This window comes from Zootoca vivipara, chromosome 14, assembly GCF_965207765.1.
Source record: "Zootoca vivipara chromosome 14, rZooViv2.hap1.1, whole genome shotgun sequence".
NCBI lineage: Eukaryota > Metazoa > Chordata > Lepidosauria > Squamata > Lacertidae > Zootoca > Zootoca vivipara.
The window spans coordinates 30,841,686-30,862,189 of record NC_142597.1 but is presented as its reverse complement, the minus strand read 5'-3'; the positions used below and the strand labels follow the sequence as shown (position 1 = coordinate 30,862,189).

At 46.5% G+C, this 20,504-nt stretch overlaps 1 protein-coding gene across 4 annotated transcripts; it reads right to left on the bottom strand.

Annotated features, from left to right (window-relative positions):
* Positions 1-63: 63 nt before the first annotated feature.
* PHKG1 (phosphorylase kinase catalytic subunit gamma 1) lies at positions 64-20,232 on the bottom strand. 4 transcript variants are annotated; one of them, XM_088658237.1, is made up of 10 exons: positions 20,181-20,232; positions 14,211-14,346; positions 12,871-13,046; positions 9,907-9,961; positions 8,916-8,981; positions 7,099-7,262; positions 5,754-5,844; positions 5,072-5,225; positions 3,092-3,217; positions 64-2,018 (listed from the first exon to the last, which is right to left on the bottom strand). In XM_088658237.1, the coding sequence occupies exons 2-10, from the start codon at positions 14,291-14,293 to the stop codon at positions 1,767-1,769; spliced, it is 1,167 nt and encodes a 388-aa protein (XP_088514363.1). In that variant the 5' UTR covers positions 14,294-14,346; positions 20,181-20,232; the 3' UTR covers positions 64-1,766. The 4 variants fall into 4 exon arrangements, with proteins under 4 accessions (XP_088514363.1, XP_034995492.1, XP_088514361.1 ...); XM_035139601.3 differs by lacking the exon at positions 20,181-20,232 and adding an exon at positions 17,628-17,782; XM_088658235.1 differs by lacking the exon at positions 20,181-20,232 and adding an exon at positions 17,634-17,782.
* Positions 20,233-20,504: the final 272 nt, after the last annotated feature.

Genomic DNA, 20,504 nt, shown 5'->3' with positions numbered 1-20,504 from the left:
GAAGAACCCTGTAGACGTCGCTAAGCAAGTGATTAGAGGAAGCAAGATGTCTCTGTGCAATGAATAATAATAATAATAATAATTTATTATTTATACCCTGCCCATCTGGCTGGGTTTTCCCAGCCACTCTGGGTGGCTTCCAACAGAAAAATAAAACACAATAATCTATTAAACATTAAAAGCCTCCCTGAACAGGGCTGCCTTCAGATGTCTTCTAAAAGTCTGGTAGTTGTTTTCCTCTTTGACATCTGTTGGGAGGGCGTTCCACAGGGCAGGCGCCACCACCGAGAAGGCCCTCTGCCTAGTTCCCTGCAACTTTGCAACAAAAGTCCACTTCCAATAAATAAAGCACATTTATTCATTCTTAAATCAATCCCTTCCAATAAATCAATCCCTTCCAATAAATAAAGCACATTTATTCATTCTTAAATCAATCCCTCCCCTAGAAAACTAATCCATTCCCTTCCATGTGTGCAGTCATAATAAATATTTCACACCCCTGATGCTATATATAACAGGAAGTGTGGGGGACATCCCTTGCCCTCCATATGTTGCTGAACTACAACTCCCATCAGCCCTGACCATTGGTTGTGCTTGCTAGGGCTGATGGGAGTTGTAGTTCATCAGCACCTTTTATAAGGCTTGCGGGACACTCAATTTGCCACGGGGCATCGCAACACAGACATGAAGCAGCAGTTGTGTTCCAGAGTCCATGGCAGGCCAACCAGAGGATGCAAAGGCCTGCCTCCTGGTCCAGCATCCTTGTTTCCAACGCTGGCTGCACAGACGCCTTCAGGAACACGAGAAGCCGAACTTGAAAGCAAGAGGCAACCCCCACTCCTCCTGCCCAATCCCATTGTTTGTGCCCTATGATCTGGTATTCTGAGGTATACAGCCTCTGACCCTGGAGGTTCCATGTATATCTCTCACCACTCAGCTCCTGGAAAATGCCATGCTTTTGTCTAGTCTTAAAAGATTTCTTGGGGCAGCAAACTCAATATTTCTAAGATGTTTAAGGGCCTTGGGGCTCCTCCTTTCCATACAGCAGCTTCTCTGCCTCCTCATTTAAACAGCCATATGCTGGGGGTGAAAAGAAGCTTGCTTCACCTGTTGAGTTTCTCCAGAGGCTCTGTTGAATTTCTTCCTGTCATGCACCCCTTTTTACGTTGCATGGAGATGACCCTTCAGTGGCTGGAGTTTACCGCTTCAAAATGGTTAACAGAATCAGAATTGTAGAGCTGGAAGGGCCCTCAAGGGTTATTGAGCCCAAGCCCCTGAAATGTAGGGATATTGGATGCCTGCATTAAATTTCTGAGCATATATCACCTTGCATATTTTTGTCTGCCACTCTCAGGATGGGGCCTATTAGAGATTTAAACAATGCCCCCCCCCCAAGTCCTGGAAGAAAAACCAGACAAAATTCTGCAAGTTTCTAAAGCACTACTATATAGTTACAATTTTGGTGTGTCTCAGACTGTGTAATTAAGGAAAGTATATATAATGAGAGCATGTGGTACAGTGGTTAGATTGCCAGACTAAGACTGGGTTCAAATCTCCACCCAGCTCAGCCATAAAGTTCGCTGGAGATTGTTCACCCTAGCCTATCTCACATCGTTGTAGGGAAGATTAAAATGGTGAGCAGGGAGTGTAGCTGAGCTCCATGGAGAAAAGGCAATATGAGTTGTTTTTTAAAAGTAAATCATAAAGTTTCGCTTTAGCTGTTAACACGCTGGGAGGCTTCGCCTGACCACAGAGTGTGCTGGAACTCAGAACATCTCTTCCTCGGCTGCCAAGCTGAACAGAACAGCCTTAGGAGTGTTTTCAAAGAGAGCGGCCCGGTTCTGGGCTTCACCCTTCTTCACCCAGTGCCCGTAGATCCGGAAGGCACAAGCGTCAATCATTTTGCGGACAGGCTTCAGGCTGTAGGGGTCCCGCTGCAGCACGTCCCGGGTGACGGGCTTGACGTTGCGGTAGTTGAGGTAGATGCGCACCGATGCCAAGACAGTCAAGCAGATGACCTGGAGAGGGAGACGGAACATGTTTAGAAACTCGTCAGTGACGAGGGCTGTAGGCTGATAAAACGAAAGGACAGCACATAGGTTAAACTGCGGAACTCACTTCTGCAGGAGGCAGTGACGGCCACCAAACTGGATGGCTTTAAAAGAGGATTAGACAAATTCATGGAGGAGGAGAGAAGAAGAGTTTGGATTTGATATCCCGCTTTATCACTACCCGAAGGAGTCTCAAAGCGGCTAACATTCTCCTTTCCCTTCCTTCCCCACAACAAACACTCTGTGAGGTGAGTGGGGCTGAGAGACTTCAGAGAAGTGTGACTAGCCCAAGGTCACCCAGCAGCTGCATGTGGAGGAGCAGAGACGCGAACCCGGTTCACCAGATTACGAGTCTACCGCTCTTAACCACTACACCACACTGGCTCTCCGAGAGGGGTGTCAATGACTACTAACCACGATGGCTATTTTCTGGGAAACTGAGGAGGGTAGTGTGCTCTTGTGCTTGGATCCTGCTTGCAGGTTTCCCAGAAGAGGCATCTGGATTGGCCACTGTGAGCACAGGATGCTGGACTAGCTGGGCTGTTGGCCTCATCCAGCAGGCCCTTATGTTTAGGGAGCATTTCATTGACTTATTGCCTGTCTTTTGACTGAGGAATCTCGTATCAATTTAACTGCTTTGGAATGATCTTCAGCGTCAATAATTGACTTTTGGGAGGGGGAAACCTGTTTAGGTCAGGCCCAGCTTCTACAGAGGACCAGTCTTTGCCAAGCTGCAGTCACCAGCTGTTTTGGACTCTCAACTCCCATCAGCCTCAGCCAGCACAGCTTATACGATGCCTGGGGAAATGAGTGTTAAGTGATAAAAAGAACAAGGGGGAGCTTCCAGTGCACAGCAGGCCATGTCATAAAATTTTAGAGTTGGAAAGGATCCCAAGGGTCATTTAGTTCAACCCCCAGCAATGCAATAATCACAGCTAAAGAAAGGGAAAGGGACTGGAAATCTATGGTGAAAGGCGACATCTGGGAGTCAGACACTGGGCCACGTGAGCCCCCCAGCAGGACCTGGCTAAGTCACTTACCCTGAATTTCCGGAAGGGGCTGAAGTGCCGGACCTCCTCCACGACATACTGCTGGAAGAAGGGGTGGGCGAGGGCATCTTCCACGGTGTAGCGGTGTTGCGGCTTCACCACCAAGAAGTGGGCGATCTGTAGGCAGAGGAAGAAGAGCTGAGGTTGGGCTGCAAGAAGGCTTCGGGGGCTGCTAAAGCATGAACTGGGGCCCAGACAATTTGCCATCTGCCCTGCGCGAGTCACAGCTCACCAGCCGCAGATCATGGCCTGGCACATACCTAGCAATCAAACTCTTTTTTTTTTGCTTGCCTGATTATAAATTGTGCAGGCCTTGAATTAGGGGCCACCCGGGGGGTTTAGAGACCGTGGACTCTTTTAGACTGTCTCTGTTTTCAAGGGGGATTCAATTGCACCCCAGAAAATTCAGGTGGTGTAGTTAAAGGTCTGGCCGTTATGAGTGTGGAAGGGGTGGGGATCTCAATTCAGTTTCTGCACCCTGTTTGTAATTGTTCTGACTTCTGAGTTGCCTTTTCTTCCTGAGGGTCAGGAGACCTGGCAAGTGAACATAGGAAGCTGCCTATACTGGGGAAAAAGGAAGATTCTAGTCCTCCTGATTCTAAACAAAGGGTCAATTTAAATAGGAAGCTGCTTATACAGAGTCAGGCCATCTAGCAGCGCCAGATATAGGGTGGTGTGGGTGGTTCCCCCACATGGGGCACCAAGCTAAGGGGGCTAATAATAATAATAAAAGTACCTACTCCCAAGTACAAAAAGGAATTGCTGTGAAAATAAGAAATATATGGGCCACCAAATATTCTCCTTGCTCAGGACACCATACTACCAAAGTCTGTCCCTGCAACTAGCTCAGTATTGTCTACACTGACTGGCAGTAGCTCTTTGAGTTTCAGAAGACGGACGTTCCCCACCCTATGTGGAGATGAACCTGAAACCTTCTGCATGCAACGAATATGCTCCACCCCTGAGCTACAGCCCCTTCCGCTTAAACAACAAATAAAGGTAAAGGTAAAGGGACCCCTGAAGGGACCCAGGTGGCGCTGTGGGTTAAACCACTGAGCCTAGGGCTTGCTGATCAGAAGGTCGGCGGTTCAATTCCCTGTGACGGGGTGAGCTCCTGTTGCTTGGTCCCTGCTCCTGCCAACCTAGCAGTTCAAAAGCACGTCAAAATGCAAGTAGATAAATAGGAACCGCTACAGCGGGAAGGTAAACGGCGTTTCCATGTGCTGCTCTGGTTTGCCAGAAGCGGCTTTGTCATGCTGGCCACATGACCTGGAAGCTATACGCTGGCTCCCTCGGCCAATAATGTGAGATGAGCATGCAACCCCAGAGTCGGTCACGACTGGACCTAATGGTCAGGGGTCCCTTTACCTTTACCTAAAGGGACCCCTGACCATTAGGTCCAGTCGTGACCGACTCTGGGGTTGCTTGCTCATCTCGCATTATTGGCCGAGGGAGCCGGCCTACAGCTTCCAGGTCATGTGGCCAGCATGACTAAGCCACTTCTGGCAAACCAGAGCAGCGCACGGAAGCGCCGTTTACCTTCCCACCGAAGCAGTACCTATTTATCTACTTGCACTTTGTTGTGCTTTCGAACTGCTAGGTTGGCAGGAGCAGGGACCGAGCAACGGGAGTTCCCCCAGTCGCGGGGATTCGAACCTCCAACTTTCTGATCGGCAAGCCCTAGGCTCTGTGGTTTAACCCACAGCGCCACCCGCATCCCAAACAACAAAATATTATACTTTAAATCTGTTGTTCACAGGAACTTAGAAAGCGGCCTTATATGCAGTCAGGCAATTGGGTCCACCTTGCTCACTGTCAGCTACACTGAATGGCTGTAGCTCTCCAGGGTTTCAGGCAGAGGGGCCCTACCTGGAGATACAGTGGGTTGAAGCTGGGGCCTTGTGCATGCCAAGCAGATGCTCTGCCACGGAGCTATGGCCCTTCCGCCCTCCCTCTCAAAACACCACCCACCAGGTCCTTGACGGTGTCCGACTGATCGTCCCACTCCGGGGAGCCGAACTTGTAGTCCCCGTTCATGATCATCCTCAGCATCAGCATCTGCTTCCGGTGCCAGAACGGAGGGGATCCTGCCAGCAAGGTGTACATGATGACCCCGGTGCTCCACCTGGAACAAGCAATCCCACCCCCATAATTAAATGCATCCGTGCCTGAGCCGTGCGTAATGTAAAGCAGACGCAGCGCGCACCGAGAGTCATGCAGAACGAAGGGTGGATGGAGACAGAAGGGTTGGGTAATTCCAATAGTGTGCTGGTGGGTGGATAACAAGGAGGGAGCCAGTCTGGCCTCTTTGGGGAGGGAATGCTGCAATCTGGGAGCAGCCACGGAGGAGGCTCTCTCCTGGGTCAGGGGCTGTGCTTCTGATGCTGATGGGATCAAGAGAAGGTGCTTCCCCAAGTATCTGAGCACCCAGGTAAGTTCCTCGAGGGGTGTGTGATCTTTTAGGTAAGTCTGTTCCCCCACCCCATGATGATATATTGCAGGCATCCCCAAACTGTGGCCCTCTAGATGTTTTGGCCTACAAGTCCCATGATCCCTAGCTAACAGGACCAGTGGTCAGGGATGATGGGAATTGTAGTCCGAAACATCTGGAGGGCCGAAGTTTGGGGATTCCTGATATATTGGTTCTGCTTACATGTCAACTTCCTTCCCATAACCTGGATGGTCTGGATCCATGGAACATTCTAGTATTTCGGGAGCCAAGTAGCCAGGAGTTCCACAGATCTCTGCAAAGAAAAGGAATAAAAAGCTAAATGCTTGTTAAAAGTAATATCAGTTGTTATTAATTATTATTAAAATCCCATTGGCTCAAAGCAAGTTAAGAACCTAAGGAGAGCCTGTGGGATCGGGCCAAGACCTATCTAGTCCAGCATCCTGTTCTCACAGTGGCCAACCAGATGCGTGTGGGAAACATGCAAGTTTCAGGATTTTTTGTCTAGACAGATGCAGCAGTTTTGGACAGTATGATTGTGGGCTTGTAAGATGGGAAAGGGCTTTGACTCATTGTTTGCATGGTGAGGTTTTCCAGGCTCAACCTACAGCACCTTTAGGTGTTTGGAAAATACCCGTCTGAAACCCTGTATGGCCAGTGTGCACAGTACTAAACTAGATGGACTCAGTATAGAGCACAGATGGGGATCTTCTGGCCCTGGAGCAGAATGCGTTCCTTAGAACTAAGGCTGTAGGAAGGAATTTATTTCTGCTCCGCTCTGTCTACACAGCATGCAGCACTGTTTCCTTTCCACTGCAGTTCACCTTCTGGCAAAAACTACATTATTCATCTCTTAGCAATGGCATAATTTTACCTAATTCCACGCCATTCGTTTCAGGGCAAAGGAACACAATGCAGATTAGCGGGAAAGTCATCAACAATACATGGTTTGTGGGCAGAAAACAGCAACAGGGAACACCAATAACATTTGTGGATTTGTTTCCATTCTGGACACAAGATGAAAAAGCAAACATGCAGCAATTTCCCTCAGAGTTCTCTGGCCTCCCTTTGGAGCTCTGCCATAAATTTGAACATTTTCTCTTTCCAAGCTGTGACGCTTTAGGATTTACAGTTTCTATTCTTTGTTTTCTTTCATGTTTGCACTTTCTTTTTGTTAACAAATCAAATAATATTAAAAATATAAAACCTTTTGCTTGTGCGGATACAATGGTGTGTGTGTGTGTGTGTGTGTGTGTGTGTGTGTGTGTGTGTGTGTTTAAGGTTCCATATTGTACCAAGGTAAGGGTCCCACTAGTTACTCCACCCACTTTTTCCCTCTGGCCCCATCCACTCCAGCCACTGACCCCTGGGTGGTTTTCCTGTAAGGGAATGTGGCCCTTGGGTTGAAAAAGGTTCCCACCCCTGATATGGAGCAGCTTCCTAAGTTCCTACTTTTTTACTTTTTTTTTTAGGGGGCAAGGGTTAGAATGCAGCCTCCACCTTCACCACCCCACAGTTTCCAATCTTTGCCATAAGCCCGCCATGCCACCTTTGAGCTTTTCGTCTCTGTGCAGCTGACAGGAGAAGCCAAAGTCGGTCAGTTTGATGTTCATGTCGTCGTCCAGAAGGATGTTCTCTGGCTTGAGATCCCTGTGGACAATGTTCATGCTGTGGAGATACTGGATGACTTCCAGGAGAGCACGCATGATCTTCCTGCAGGGAGAGAGAGCGGACGCTTCTTATCGAAAGGAAACCACCCTACTGGGTATTCCCTACTGTTCCCTACTGCTTTGCAGTGGTCTGGGAGTACGCAGATGCATGGATGGATAGATCAGGGGAGCCTGTGTGGTACCCTCCAGATGTTACTGGAATCTCCCATCATCCCTGACCATTGGCCATACTGGCTGGGCCTGATGAAGTCCAGCAACATCTGGAGGGCACCACATTGCCTAACCCAGAGAGAAACAGAAACAAAACCAACTCGATATTTTAGTGGGGTAGCACCAACAATTTGGAACTCCCTGCCTATTAACACTAGGCGCCTAATAATAATAATAATAATAATAATTATTATTATTATTATTATTCTTTATACCGCAGCCACTCTGGGCGGCTTCCAACAAAATATTAAAATACAATAATCTATTAAACTTTAAAAGCTTCCCTAAACAAGGCTGCCTTCAGATGTCTTCTATAAGTCTGGTAGTTGTTTTTCTCTTTGACATCTGATGGAGGGCATTCCACAGGGTGGGTGCCACTACCGAGAAGGCCCTCTGCCTGGTTCCCTGTAACTTGGCTTCTCGCAACGAGGGAACCGCCAGAAGGCCCTCGGCTCTGGACCTCAGTGTCCGGACAGAACGATGGGGGTGGAGACGCTCCTTCAGGTATACTAAGTGCCTTCAATTCACTCTTTTTTGTACCTTCTTTTAACATTGATTAGATAACCCTACCCATTTGTTCAGAAAGCCGGCACAAGTTTTAATCTGTTTTTAGTCCATTATTACCTTACCTTTTCAAAAGTCTGAAATTATTGTTGTTAATTCTTCTCATTTGTAATTTCATTGTTTTATCTATTTTTGCAAATCGCTTTGAGGGTTTTTTTTTTTTTTGTACAACCAAGTGGCGTATAAATTTTATGAAATAAATAAAACCAATATATATACACACAGGCTACAAAACATGAGGCTAGAGGGAAATGAAATGTACCCTAAATTGATAATGAGAAACAGATAAAGCTGCCATCATAGTATATTTCTCTCGTCTTTTTATCAGTTGTTTTGTTTACAATTGTATCATTATAACACACATACACCCGATAGACATAGAAATATAAGGCTGTCACCACACAGCTCCAAAGGAGGATTTGTAGTGAAGGAGTAACAGTAGTGCTAGATTGGCATGAAGTCGAGGTGGGGAGCAAAAAGAGAAGGCAGGTTTTAAAATGGTGGCTTTCAACAACAGGAGAGATTTGAATAAAGTAAGGATGGAGGGACATGAGATGCTTTGAAGAGATGGGGGAGTTGGGTGATAACATAGAGATCCTGGCATTCCAGGGAACACTAAGCCACTTATCATGCCTAAATCAACCCTTTCTAATCAATCCTATCCAAAGATTAATTCACAGGACACTTGTCTTCAGAGCAAATCGGTTCTCTCTCTCGGGCTCAGTCCCAGACCTCTTATTACAGTGGTTCATGTCTCTAGAAAACCCAACTCCCAATATTTTGCCATGCAAAAAACTGGACCTGGGATGCACGTTGACAATTCTAATCAAGCCTCACAACAGCCCTGTGTGGTAGGCCAGTATTATCACCCCCATTTTGCCTCTGTAGGGCGGTTGAAACAGAGGGGGCTGGAACGCCTTACCTGGTTTCCTTCTCACTTAAGGTCACCTTCTCTGTGAGGTAATCAAAAAGCTCCCCTCTCTTCATTCTAAGTTGAGGGAGGGAAAACAAAATTAGCAAAATAATAAGCAAAGGAAACTAGCTGATGTGGGGAAGGTTGAAGGCTTCACAACTCCTCTTTCCCCTTTTACAGATCAAACAGCGCTCCTAAAACATCCAAGGTATACTTCAACTGGCCTCCAAATCCCAGGGTTTTGGGGTGTATTTCTTAAGCCTCTAGACCTCATGGTTCAAAAGATAAGCTTGGTCAGAAATGGGGATATGAATTCCACAGGTCAGGATACATATTTAAAGCACTCATGGGAATCAGAACTTCTGCCAGAAGATACATTTGGATAAATTCTAATGACTGTATCATTATGAATGAATTATGGCATATGGTTTAACAGATAATTGATATGTGAAGAGAAGTAAGAAAAAGTGTGTCTGAAAAAGGATGTTAGGAGAATTTGCTTACTCAGAGTGCATTATAAATGTGTCAATAATATTCGTGCAGGAAAAACTCCGGTTAAAACAGCCACCCCACCAGCTATTACACAAATGCAGGGTGGCTAAAAATAGACCCCCAAGGATCTGTGACAGCAGCAGAGGCCTTAGCAAAGGTTACGAGGAAATCTGAGCCAGCCCCACAACAGAGAGGTGGAGAGGAGGACAGCTGCTCCCTTCGTGCCATGGGAACGTTTATCGTTGACCATTGCGAGAAGCAGGAGGCTTGGCTGGAGGAACCTTTGCTCTGATCCAGCAGGCCTCTTCTTAGATTTCGAAACAGGCGACCCACTAATATGGTGGCTCAAGCCCGTATGCAGGCGAGTAGTAGCTGCATTTTTCACTAGCTGAAATGCTCCCCAAACCATTTCCAAGCATTCTCTTGTTTGTAAGCCCCAGCCCGGATGCCCATGGCAAAATCTCGCTCTTTCAGTATGATGCGTTGGTTAAAAAACACCAGTACTTACAGGTCAAACACCAGGAAGAAGAACGTGTTGGATTCAAAGCTGTCCTTCAGCTGGACTGCAAAAGAAAAGATGGTATTCTTAGCAATGCGGGATCATCTTTGAAGCATTCACCACCTCCACAAAATCTGGGCTTGAAAGCTGAATTGGGCTGGAAGGGCCCGGACAGCTCTTTTTACAAAGTGTTCTATACCACTCTAACATTGTTGATGTCTTTCCTTCAAGATATCCTAGGAACTGTAGTTAAAAATCAGCGCGGATATCTGTGCAAGATCAACCAGGGAAGCTGGTTAATATCTTTTCTGACCCAGTGTGAGTTAAACTTTTAAAAGCTGGCATCACTAGATCAGGTCCATTCGTTTTGTTGTATTAGTTAAACTAAATAGATTTAACTGGATTTTGAATAAATGTGCAATTCATTGTTTTGAATTTTATTGCGATGGCCTGAAAAGGTTTGGGAAACTCTGGTCTAGATCACTTTACTGGCTCTCCCAGATTTGAGACTGGGAAGGGTCCTTCCTGCCCCTTGATTTCCAAGGCCATTTAACTGGAGATCCCTGAGCAATGGTCCATTGTAGTTCGGCTCCACCAGGCCTGCTCTCCCTCACCTGTCACCTGGGGCCAGCCAAGCCACCAGCCGCCACCTGGGGTTGATGGGATGTTGAGTCCAGCATCATCCAGAAGACCACAAAGCATAATTGTCCCCCAAGGATTACTGTCTCAAATACCCCCCCTTTGCCCTACAGACCCTCTCAGATGTTAAGATCTGCAGAGGGGACCCTAAGAAGTATGGGGAATGACAGGCTGGGACAGGGCTTTCTCTGTGGTAGCCCCTGGATCGGGAAACTCCCTGCCACAGATGTGCATCTAAGCACCTTCACTATAGAGCAGATTATAATTGTCACACACTTGATGGTGCACGGCAGGTATGAAATAATTTAAATTAAATTAAAATGGGGCATGAATAGCACATCGACATAGACGTGATCATATAAGGAGAGCAATAAATAAATTTCACCGTGATGCCTGTAAAATGTTGAAATGTATGATTGTTTAAAAATACTTTGTGGATGGCGTAACTCAGCAAAGTCAGTCTGGGACATTTTGGCTGCCTGAGGCGAAAGGCAAGGTGGTTTCATGTACAGAAGCTGGCTGGACTGGCAGTTAAAACTTATTTTAACACTGGCAATGGGATGGATGTCTCCGACACACCTGAGGCCAACAGGCTAGTGATGGCAGAGGGAGACTAGGGGGCCAGGGGCAAGGACAGGTCACATGACATACAGAAGGTTTGCTAGCTGCTTAATGGCAGGCCCCATAGCTCAAGGACGCTAGCATACCCTCCAACACTTTGAAGCCAAAATCCAGGACACCGTCTTCCTGTTTTCCATCACACAAACCCGGTTGCCCTGACCTCATGTGACTTCATGCTGTGGTCCCCCACCCCCAATGCACTTTTTTGGGGGGCACAGGAATATAGGAAGCTGCCTTATCTCTTGCAGACTATTGATCTAGGTAAGTAATGTCAACAATGACTGTCAGTGGCACTCCAGGGTTTCAGAAATTTAGTCTTCTCAAGCCCTACCTAGAGATGCTGTCAGGAATTGAACCCAGGATCTTCTGCATGCAGAGCAGATACTCTGCCACTGAGCTACGGCCCTTTCCCAAATAATAAGCATGATTCTAGTCCCCGTTGTTCTTATTTGAATAAGAAGATAGAAACAGTCTTATATTTACCCAGGCTGTTGGTCCACCTAGCTCTGCGCTATCTACAATGTGTGGGACATTCTTATCCCTACCCGGAATTGCCGCCAGGGATTGAAAGTGGGGCCTTCTGCATGCAAAGCAGATGCTGTAACTGAGAAATTGCTGCCATTTCATACTAATGAAAAGTTACCCCTGATCTCTCTGCCTCCAGGTGGTTCTGGCCCCGGAACCAACTGATCCTCTGCTTGGCTGATCCACTTGTGCACATGCCTAGGAAACCTTCCAAGGGAGAGGTTGTCAACGCCTTGCTGTCAAAACTCCCTGGAATCAGCCCTGGAATTATAAATGGGTCCCAGAAACGCATTAGGCACCTCTCTACAAATGTCACGAGGCAAGGAGCAGATAGCAAGAAAAGGGAAGCCTTTTCCTGGGAGTGCCTGGTCCTCCTTAAGTTATAGCCTGTGTGTTACGGTACTGCTGATTCATCAGCAGATCGAAAATACGATAGCTGGGGCCGTGTGTGGGGATCTCGCAGGGGCTGGATTTAGAGCAGGGGGTGTCAAATGAGAACACCATCTATCGCAGGGAAGAAAACTGTGTCCACCCTTGCGAATGACCGAGGGAAGCAGAACGAGGATTTTTTTTGTGGCTCGGAAATTTTACTCTCTCGGCACTGCAAATGTCACACAAGGAATCGAGACGCTGCAGCACAGGTGTTTATAACAAGACCCCAGACCAGATTCCCCCCCCCCATCGTTCCTCACACCCATCAATTCATATTTTTCAAAGTGCGATTTCTATTCTCATTGAAACATTTTGCACATATATTTAATTTTACTTAAGTTGCATTGTTTTTCTTTTATTTGTTATTCTTGCATGCCAATGAGGTGTGTGTTCTTTTTAAAGTTGGAAAAAGGGAAGAAGATGACATTTCAGGGAAATGGGTGGGGTGCATCTGGCTGGCCACTGTGAGAACGGAATGCTGGGCCAAATGGGTCCCTCTTGGCCTGATCCAGCAGCCAGGCTCTCCTTATGTTCTTACCCTGAGCATTTGAAAGACAGCAGCACATTTCTCCTGACAAATGGTGGGACGCAGAGTTCAGAATCATAAAAACAAAGCAAATCCACAGGCAAGATCTTGAGGTCTAGGTCCTTCACTTCAGTGAAAATAACAGCCAGCAGACTCCATTTTTTGCCGCCCCCCCCCCAATTCATAGCTGTTGTTCCGTCAGAAATTTCTGGAACCAAAGCCTGACTTACTAACGTTTGGGTGTCCGGACACCTTCTGGAGTATGTCAATTTCTTTCAGAGTGGCGTCCCTCAACTCCTTGATTTCTTCCGGAGACAGATTCCCAGCCGTGATATCTATGATTTTCACTGCGTATTCTTCTCTTGTAACTTTATGAATGCAGCGCCGGACGACACTGCTCACTCCCCTGGAAGGGCAGAGTAGACAAAAGAGGTTTTAGGCAAGGATTAAACCCTATATCTACACCCTATCTACAAATATATAGGTACTAGGGCCAGTGTGGTGTAGTGGTTAGAGCAGGCACCCCCAAACTGTGGCCCTCCAGATGTTTTGGCCTACAACTCCCATGATCCCTAGCTAAGAGGACCAGTGGTCAGGGATGATGGAAATTGTAGGCCAAAACATCTGGAGGGCCGAAGTTTGGGGGTGCCTGGCAACGAGTCTGAGAAACCAGGGTTCAAATCCCGCCCCATCCTCAGCCAAGAAGCTCACTGGGTACCCTTGGGTGCCATCCACTGCACTGCCCCTCCCGGCCTAGCCCACCTCACAGGGTTGTTGTGGGGACTAATTGAGGAGGGGGATAACTATGTGGTATGCCACCTTGATCTCCTTGGAGAAAATGCAATAAAAAAGTCAATCCTAATATTACTACAATTTCTTCAAGGAACTCAATGACAACCATGGGAGGTAGGCTAGGCTGAGAGACAGTGACTGGCTCCCAAGGCCATCCACTTTTAGGTGGGGATTTTGAACCATTTTGTATTATGCCACGCACACACGCATGGCAGCCATTTTGCATTATGCCCCGCTGCAGGCAGCCATTTTGTTTTACTGGCACTTTCTCAAATTGCCAACCGGTCCCAAAAAAGGTGATTTGGCAGGGTCAATAGGAGTCCCCTGCACCTGTCAAAGTGGCTGGCCCAGAAGTGGGGGAACTCAGGATCGGGCCCATCAGACAGATCAAGCCCTCCACCCCATGCTATGAAAGATAATAGTGCAGCAACAGCTATAGGCCATGGTGGCTGGATAGAACCTCCGTGTCCAATAGCAGTATACCTGAGAACTACAGTTGCTAGAAATAGGACTCTTGACAAGGCAGTTTCAAAAAGGCTTGTATTGTGTACTAGTACTTGTGCTCTCTCTCTCTCTCTCTATATATATATGTGTGTGTGTGTGTGTGTGTGTGTGTGTGTGTGTGTATAAATATAAAATATTGAAATATTGTCCTGGCAAAAGCTTTCCAATTGCCACAACTGGTTAATTTTACATCCATATTCTGGTTCTGAGGGACATGCAGCATATTAACAAGAAATATTAGTCTCATATATTTCATTTTATTTCATTTCATTACCTCCCCAGGATTTCCTTTGGCTCATATTTCTCATAAAATTCGCCAGATGTATGGCTGTCTGGCACTTCCTCAGTCTTGGTCATCTTGGCCTGATTTCCAGCAACCTTCTAGAGGTTTACTTCAAGATGACAAAAAGCTGTAAAGAAACAAACAAGAAAAAAACATCCACAGGAAATTAGCCATCTTCTCCAATATATACCAAATCTTATTGCAGGAGAGCAGGTTCAGAAGGCATGGGAGTCGAATGTGGCCCTCTACACTGCTCTAACTGGCCCTCAGGGCTCTTTCCATTCCACACACACCCTTCACAGGCCATGCCCCTCATGAAATGTCCTCTGCATCCTCCTCAGGTGTTTTGACCAACTGGGATGTGCCCTTGAACTCTGATCATAGCACTTGCCTTACTTGGATGGTGGACAGAGAAGGGTATGTGTGAAAAATTGCCTGCTTAAAAAGTTAAAATTAACATTCCTTGCTCTGCCCACTTTTGCTACTGGCCCAGTGCACCACAGGGACGTGGCCCTCAAAAAGTTGCTCAGAAGGGAACGTGGCCCTTGGACTGAAAATAGGTTTTTATTTCAACTTTATTATCAAAAACTCCTTGTGTTGTTGATCTTGTATTATTTTGTTGTCACTGCTTGTTTTTTCCATTGTGTGTACAGTATAGTCAGTTTTTGTTGCTAAATACAATTTCCAAATTTGCAGTTAGTGCAAAATGCTGCAGCACCATTGCTGACAGGAGTGGCGTCTTTTCAGCATTTAACACCTGTGCTCTGAGATCTGCACTGGTTGCCAATTTGCTCCAGGGCCAAGATAAAGATGTTACGATTACAGTAGTATACAAAGCCCTTTGCAGCATGCAATATTCCCATATCCTATATCAGTGATGGGCAACCTTTTGATCTTGGTGTGTCAAAATTCGCCAAAAAAATGAGCATAACTTGGGTGGTGTGTCACTTCAAGAAAAAAACCATAATTTCACGATATTTATAGCTTAAATAACAAAAATGTATAATTGTAATATATAACTGTATTTAATAAACCAAAAACTAATTATTTAACCAAACCAAACGAAACGAAACCAAAAACCCCTTATTTATCACAAAGTGCCCAGAGTTGTTGAGCTTTTTTTTTGGGGGGGGAGCTGCTGACCAAAGTTTTGGAGGTTTTTTTGGGGGGTGCAAAAGTTGCTTTGCTTTTGGGGGGGATGCCCCAAAGCTGCTGCGCTTTTTGGGGGGGAAGAGAACATAAATAAATGATGAATAATACTTTCGCTACAACTAACACGCAGCACCGACATAGTCTGCCAAAGCGCCAAAAAACCCAGCACAGAATGGGTTAAAAAATGAACGCTGTTACACCCAATCATAGTCTGCCAAAGCGCCAGAAAAAACAGCACAGAAAGGGTTAAAAACCAATCTCTGGCTACCAGCAGCAACAACAACAAAAAAGAATCCGGGTTTTAACAGCGGAGCCAAGCTGTAGGAGGAGCGGGAGAACAAATGGGGGAAAAACAACAGTGCGAATGGACCAATGGGGCACATGCCAACAATGAGGGCTCTGCGTGTCACATCTGACACGCGTGTCATAGGTTCGCCATCACTGTCCTATATACAAGCCCACTAAACTGCTTCCATCTGCGGAATTGGCACTGCATATTACACATGCCAACGAGATGGTTGGACAGTGTTCTCGAAGCTACGAACATGAGTTTGACCAAACTGCGGGAGGCAGTGGAAGACAGGAGTGCCTGGCGTGCTATGGTCCATGGGGTCACGAAGAGTCGGACACGACTAAACGACTAAACAACAACATTACACATGCCAGGTGATTATATTCATTACGGATTTGCAATACTGTAAATCAGTCTTCTGGTGTGGTAGCACCCACACTTTGGAACTCCCTGCCAATTGACACCAGGCAGGTGACTTCACTGTACTGTATTTGGCACTTGCTAAAATATTTTCGTCTAGGCAAGTCTACCCAGACATGCAGAATGTTGGTGCATGTTTTAATTGGATCATTTGTTTATTTATTTCTAATGTTTTCAATTGTTGTTGTTTAGTCGTTTAGTCGTGTCCGACTCTTCGTGACCCCCTGGACCATAGCAATCTTCAATAGCTGATAGTTTGTTTGTTTGTTTGTTTATAAACTGCTTTGAGGTTTATACCAACTTATCTTGCAGAAATAAGGATTGTGTCAAATTGGCTTGTAGTTCCCATTGAAGTCTATGGGACGAATGAAGCCAGTGAAGTCTCGTGAGAGCCAGAGTAGTGCCGTGTTGGACTAGGACAGGCATCCCCAAACTTTGGCCCTCCAGATGTTTTGGACTACAATTCCCATCTTCCCCGACCACTGGTCCTGTTAGCTAGGGATCATGGGAGTTGTAGGCCAAAACATCTGGAGGGCCGCAGTTTGGGGATGAAACCGGGGTTCAAATCCCCACTTAGCCATGAAGTTCCCTGGGTGACAGTTGCTGCCCCTAAGCCTAACCTTCCTTACAGGGTTGTTGTAGGGATTAATGGAGGAGAGGGAAGACACCACCTTGAGCTCCTCAAAAGAAAAAGGTGAGATATAATTGCAATAAGCAAAAATACATACATCTGGAATCTCATTGGTTTCAATGGGCTCAGCCTTCTATGGGGAAGGAGGGGATCTTCATTCTGCCGGCCCAGGGTTCCTCACCTTTCTCATGCCCTGATCCCCCATACAATTAGGCTTGCTTAAAAACAAACAAGCCATTAGTAACAATTTAAGCTTTAAAAAAGCCTATGGTCACAACCGAAGGGCACGGAAGGAGAGGGTTAACCTTCCCCTCATTTTGTGCTGTGACACAAAATCACACTCCCACCCACAATTGTGGCATGAGGCTTCAAAATAGGCTCTGGACATTGGCTCCGACAGCCCAGTCCACCTCAGGACATAATCCTTTGAGGCATGTGCAGAGTACAAGCCTCTGATAGCCACACAGGCATCTCATATGCATTTGGGTTTTAAAGCGAGCAGCTTTGAGAGAGCTTCAGGGTCAAAAGTCTGACCTCGGTTCCAGATGTCTGTGATTTCCGAGCAGCAAGGAAAAAGCCACACTCTGGCCAAGCTCTGCTTTAATTCGGAGCTGAACCCAAGTGCAAATTCAGCTCTGCTTCCAGGCATACTCAGCCCCCCCCCCCCAACAAACACATACTACTTATGTCTTAGAAAGTAATCATTACATCTGCATCAACATAGGATGGTCTCCAACTAACTCCTACGCAGAGTAGGCCCACTGGAATTAACAGGCCCGTGTATATCATGCCCATCATTTTCAAGGGGGGGGGGCCTGTCCTGAGCATAAGAAATGCCTTTTCCTGGCCCCCCCGCCTTAAATATCTTTGCTGAATAGGAGCAATTTCTGGACGAAGTAAACTTGACACTCACCATTACCTTCCTTCCTCTGAAACTGTTCACTTAATCTGGCCTTAGGAAATGCCTTGTGAGAAAATCCAGCAGGCTACTCCAGAAACAAATTGCCTCGATTATGTTGAGGCTACAACAAACCAGCCTTCCTCCTGCATTCTCTGTTAATTTGCTGTGGGCGCCGTTCCGCCGCTGCAGGAATACCAATGCCCAAAATAAAAGTTGTCATGCAACCTGGGAGTTGGTCCAGCCCTCCGGTTTCAGCACGCTGAAGTGCTGGAGTGTTTATTTAGGAGTGACCCTGCTTTGAGGTGAAGGAGCAGCTCAGGAGAGGCAACAAAGCTGTCTCCGAGTTGCTGGACAGATCACTGAACAGGGTGTTCAAATCCTCACCTCTAAAAGGATACTGTAGAGTTGGAAAAGGCTCAGGAAAGGGCAACTTGAATGATAATGGGGATGACGTGGATCCCCTAGAAGATTCTGCAGCATTAGGACTTTTTAGTTTAGAGGAGACATGATAGAGGTGTGTAAAGTTACACATGGCATTGAGAAAGTGGGTCGAGAAAAGTTTTTCGTCGTATCTCATAAGACTAGAACTCAAAGGCATTTAATGAAGCTGAATGTTTCATAAATGAAAGTTCATGCAGAGCATAGCTAAACTATGGTACTTGCTCCCACAGGAGGCAGTGATGGCCCCAACCTTTAAGAGGGGATTAGACAAATCCATTGAGGATACAGCTCTCAGTGGCTACTTAGCCATGTTGGCTATGCTCTGCGGAAGGGAGGCCAGTTGGTGGTATGGGGTCTTTACGCTGTGCTGTTGTATTGTGAGCGGAATAGTGGTTGTATGAGGTATGTTCTTTATTTACATTGCAATGCAATGTAGTCGAAGCAAAATTCTTAGTATGGTTGATACTTGGCCAATAAATTATTCTATTCTATTCTATTCAGAATACCAAGTTGCTGGAAACCACAGCAGAGTTCTTGTGCTTGGATCCTGCACCTGGTTGGCCACTGTGAGAACAAAATGCTAGACTGGATGGGCCATTGGGAAGGCTCTTCTCACGTTCCTAGAAGGTCACCCCAAGGAGATAATTTGGCACACAAAGATAAGCTGGGCGATGCACACTGAGATGGCCGATGATCAAATCTGCCCATAGGGACTCACATTCAGAATGACTTCTGAAGAAAACTGGACCCAAACTTATCAAATAACATTCAACCAATACACACATCTTATTGACTCGTCTAGTTTCTCTAGGAAGGACAGATCCTAAAGCTGAGGCTCCAATTCTTTGGCCACCTCATGAGAAGAGAAGACTCCCTGGAAAAGACCCTGATGTTGGGAAAGATGGAGGGCACAAGGAGAAGGGGATGACAGAGGATGAGATGGTTGGACAGTGTTCTCGAAGCTACGAACAGGAGTCTGACCAAACTGCGGGAGGCAGTGGAAGACAGGAGTGCCTGACGTGCTCTGGTCCATGGGGTCACGAAGAGTCGGACACAACTAAACCACTAAACAACAAGTTTTTCTTTTTGCACATTTAAATCTTGCCTTTCTTCTGCCAGGTGGCATCCAGGCACTGGCCAGACCCCAAGCTACATGTAGCAGTAAAAACCCCACAAGGTGGTACAGAGCTACCTTTGGGCAAGAGATGCAGAAATGTCCCCCTTCAGTCTTTACTAGCAATTATTAGGAGTGCCAAGCTATGTAGCTTCCAAAAGGGGCAGTGGGATTACCTGGGGGTGCTAAGAGGCAAGCGGGGGGCAACAGAGGTGTAAACGACTATCAGACTTCAAAAGGTTAGCATCACTGGATCCAGTTCATCCATGTTATCGACTTGGAACTTAAAAGTTTTAATTGGATTTTGAATAAAGGTGCAATCACTGCAGTTTTGAATTTTATCGTTATCTGCTTTGGTGGGTTATGCAAACAGCTAAGCCATGCTTTTTCTAGGGGAGGGAACACTGGGGATGAGTTTATGGAACCCAAGGGGGCAGTGGCTTGAAAGTTTGGGAACCGCAAGTCTTTTAGTTGCATCACATTACACACCGTGTAGCTACTGGTGTCAAGGCAGCCTTGCAGGAACAATATGGCTGTATCTCTTTCAGTAGTGCTCATTCCCCGAAACAATGACCGGAAATAGCCATGTGGAATTGCCTATTAAGGAAGCTCATGCATGACAAGCATGAACAGAGGGGTTGTGCCCTGGTAGCTTGTCTCATGTTGTAAAGTAGCTCACGGCTAGTCCTGGGCACCTGCTTCTCCAACCCACTTTTAAAACTGCACTGTGCCCAGCCAACCACGTATTTACCATTGCAGCCTGCAAACACCCATTCATGGCAGTAACATAACCCTGGCTGCAGCCCAGAGCAGAACAGGCCCTACCTTGGCTCACAGGCAGAGATTTATTTCGTTTTCATAGCCTGCTATTCCGTTTTTGGAAGGATGCCCATTTTAATTTGTACTTGCTTCCATCTTCAAATAAGGCCTCTGCACATGTAGAGGGCAAGTGTGCAGAAAGGGGCTATATATTTGGCTCCCCCCACCCCAATGTTTACCTCCTCTCTCACCTCTACAGATTCTGGAGTAGAACTCTTCCTCCAAGCATGAAGGCTTTCTCCATGACTGAGAGACCTGGGAGATCAGGGCTCTATATAAACCAGGCAGGAAGCTCCCCCTTGTGGAGAAGACAGTTATTACACTCCATGCAGAGCAGCCCCTTTGGTCAAGCCCCTTTTCACCACTCCTCTGAGAAAATGTTCTCCACCACTTGGCACAGTGCTGGCATCAAGACACTCTGCTGCAGCGGATTGGCATTACTTTCTTTCATCAATTTGTTTGAGCTGCAGAATTTGGATTCCCACCCAGCAATACTCTACTCTGCCTCCTGTCTT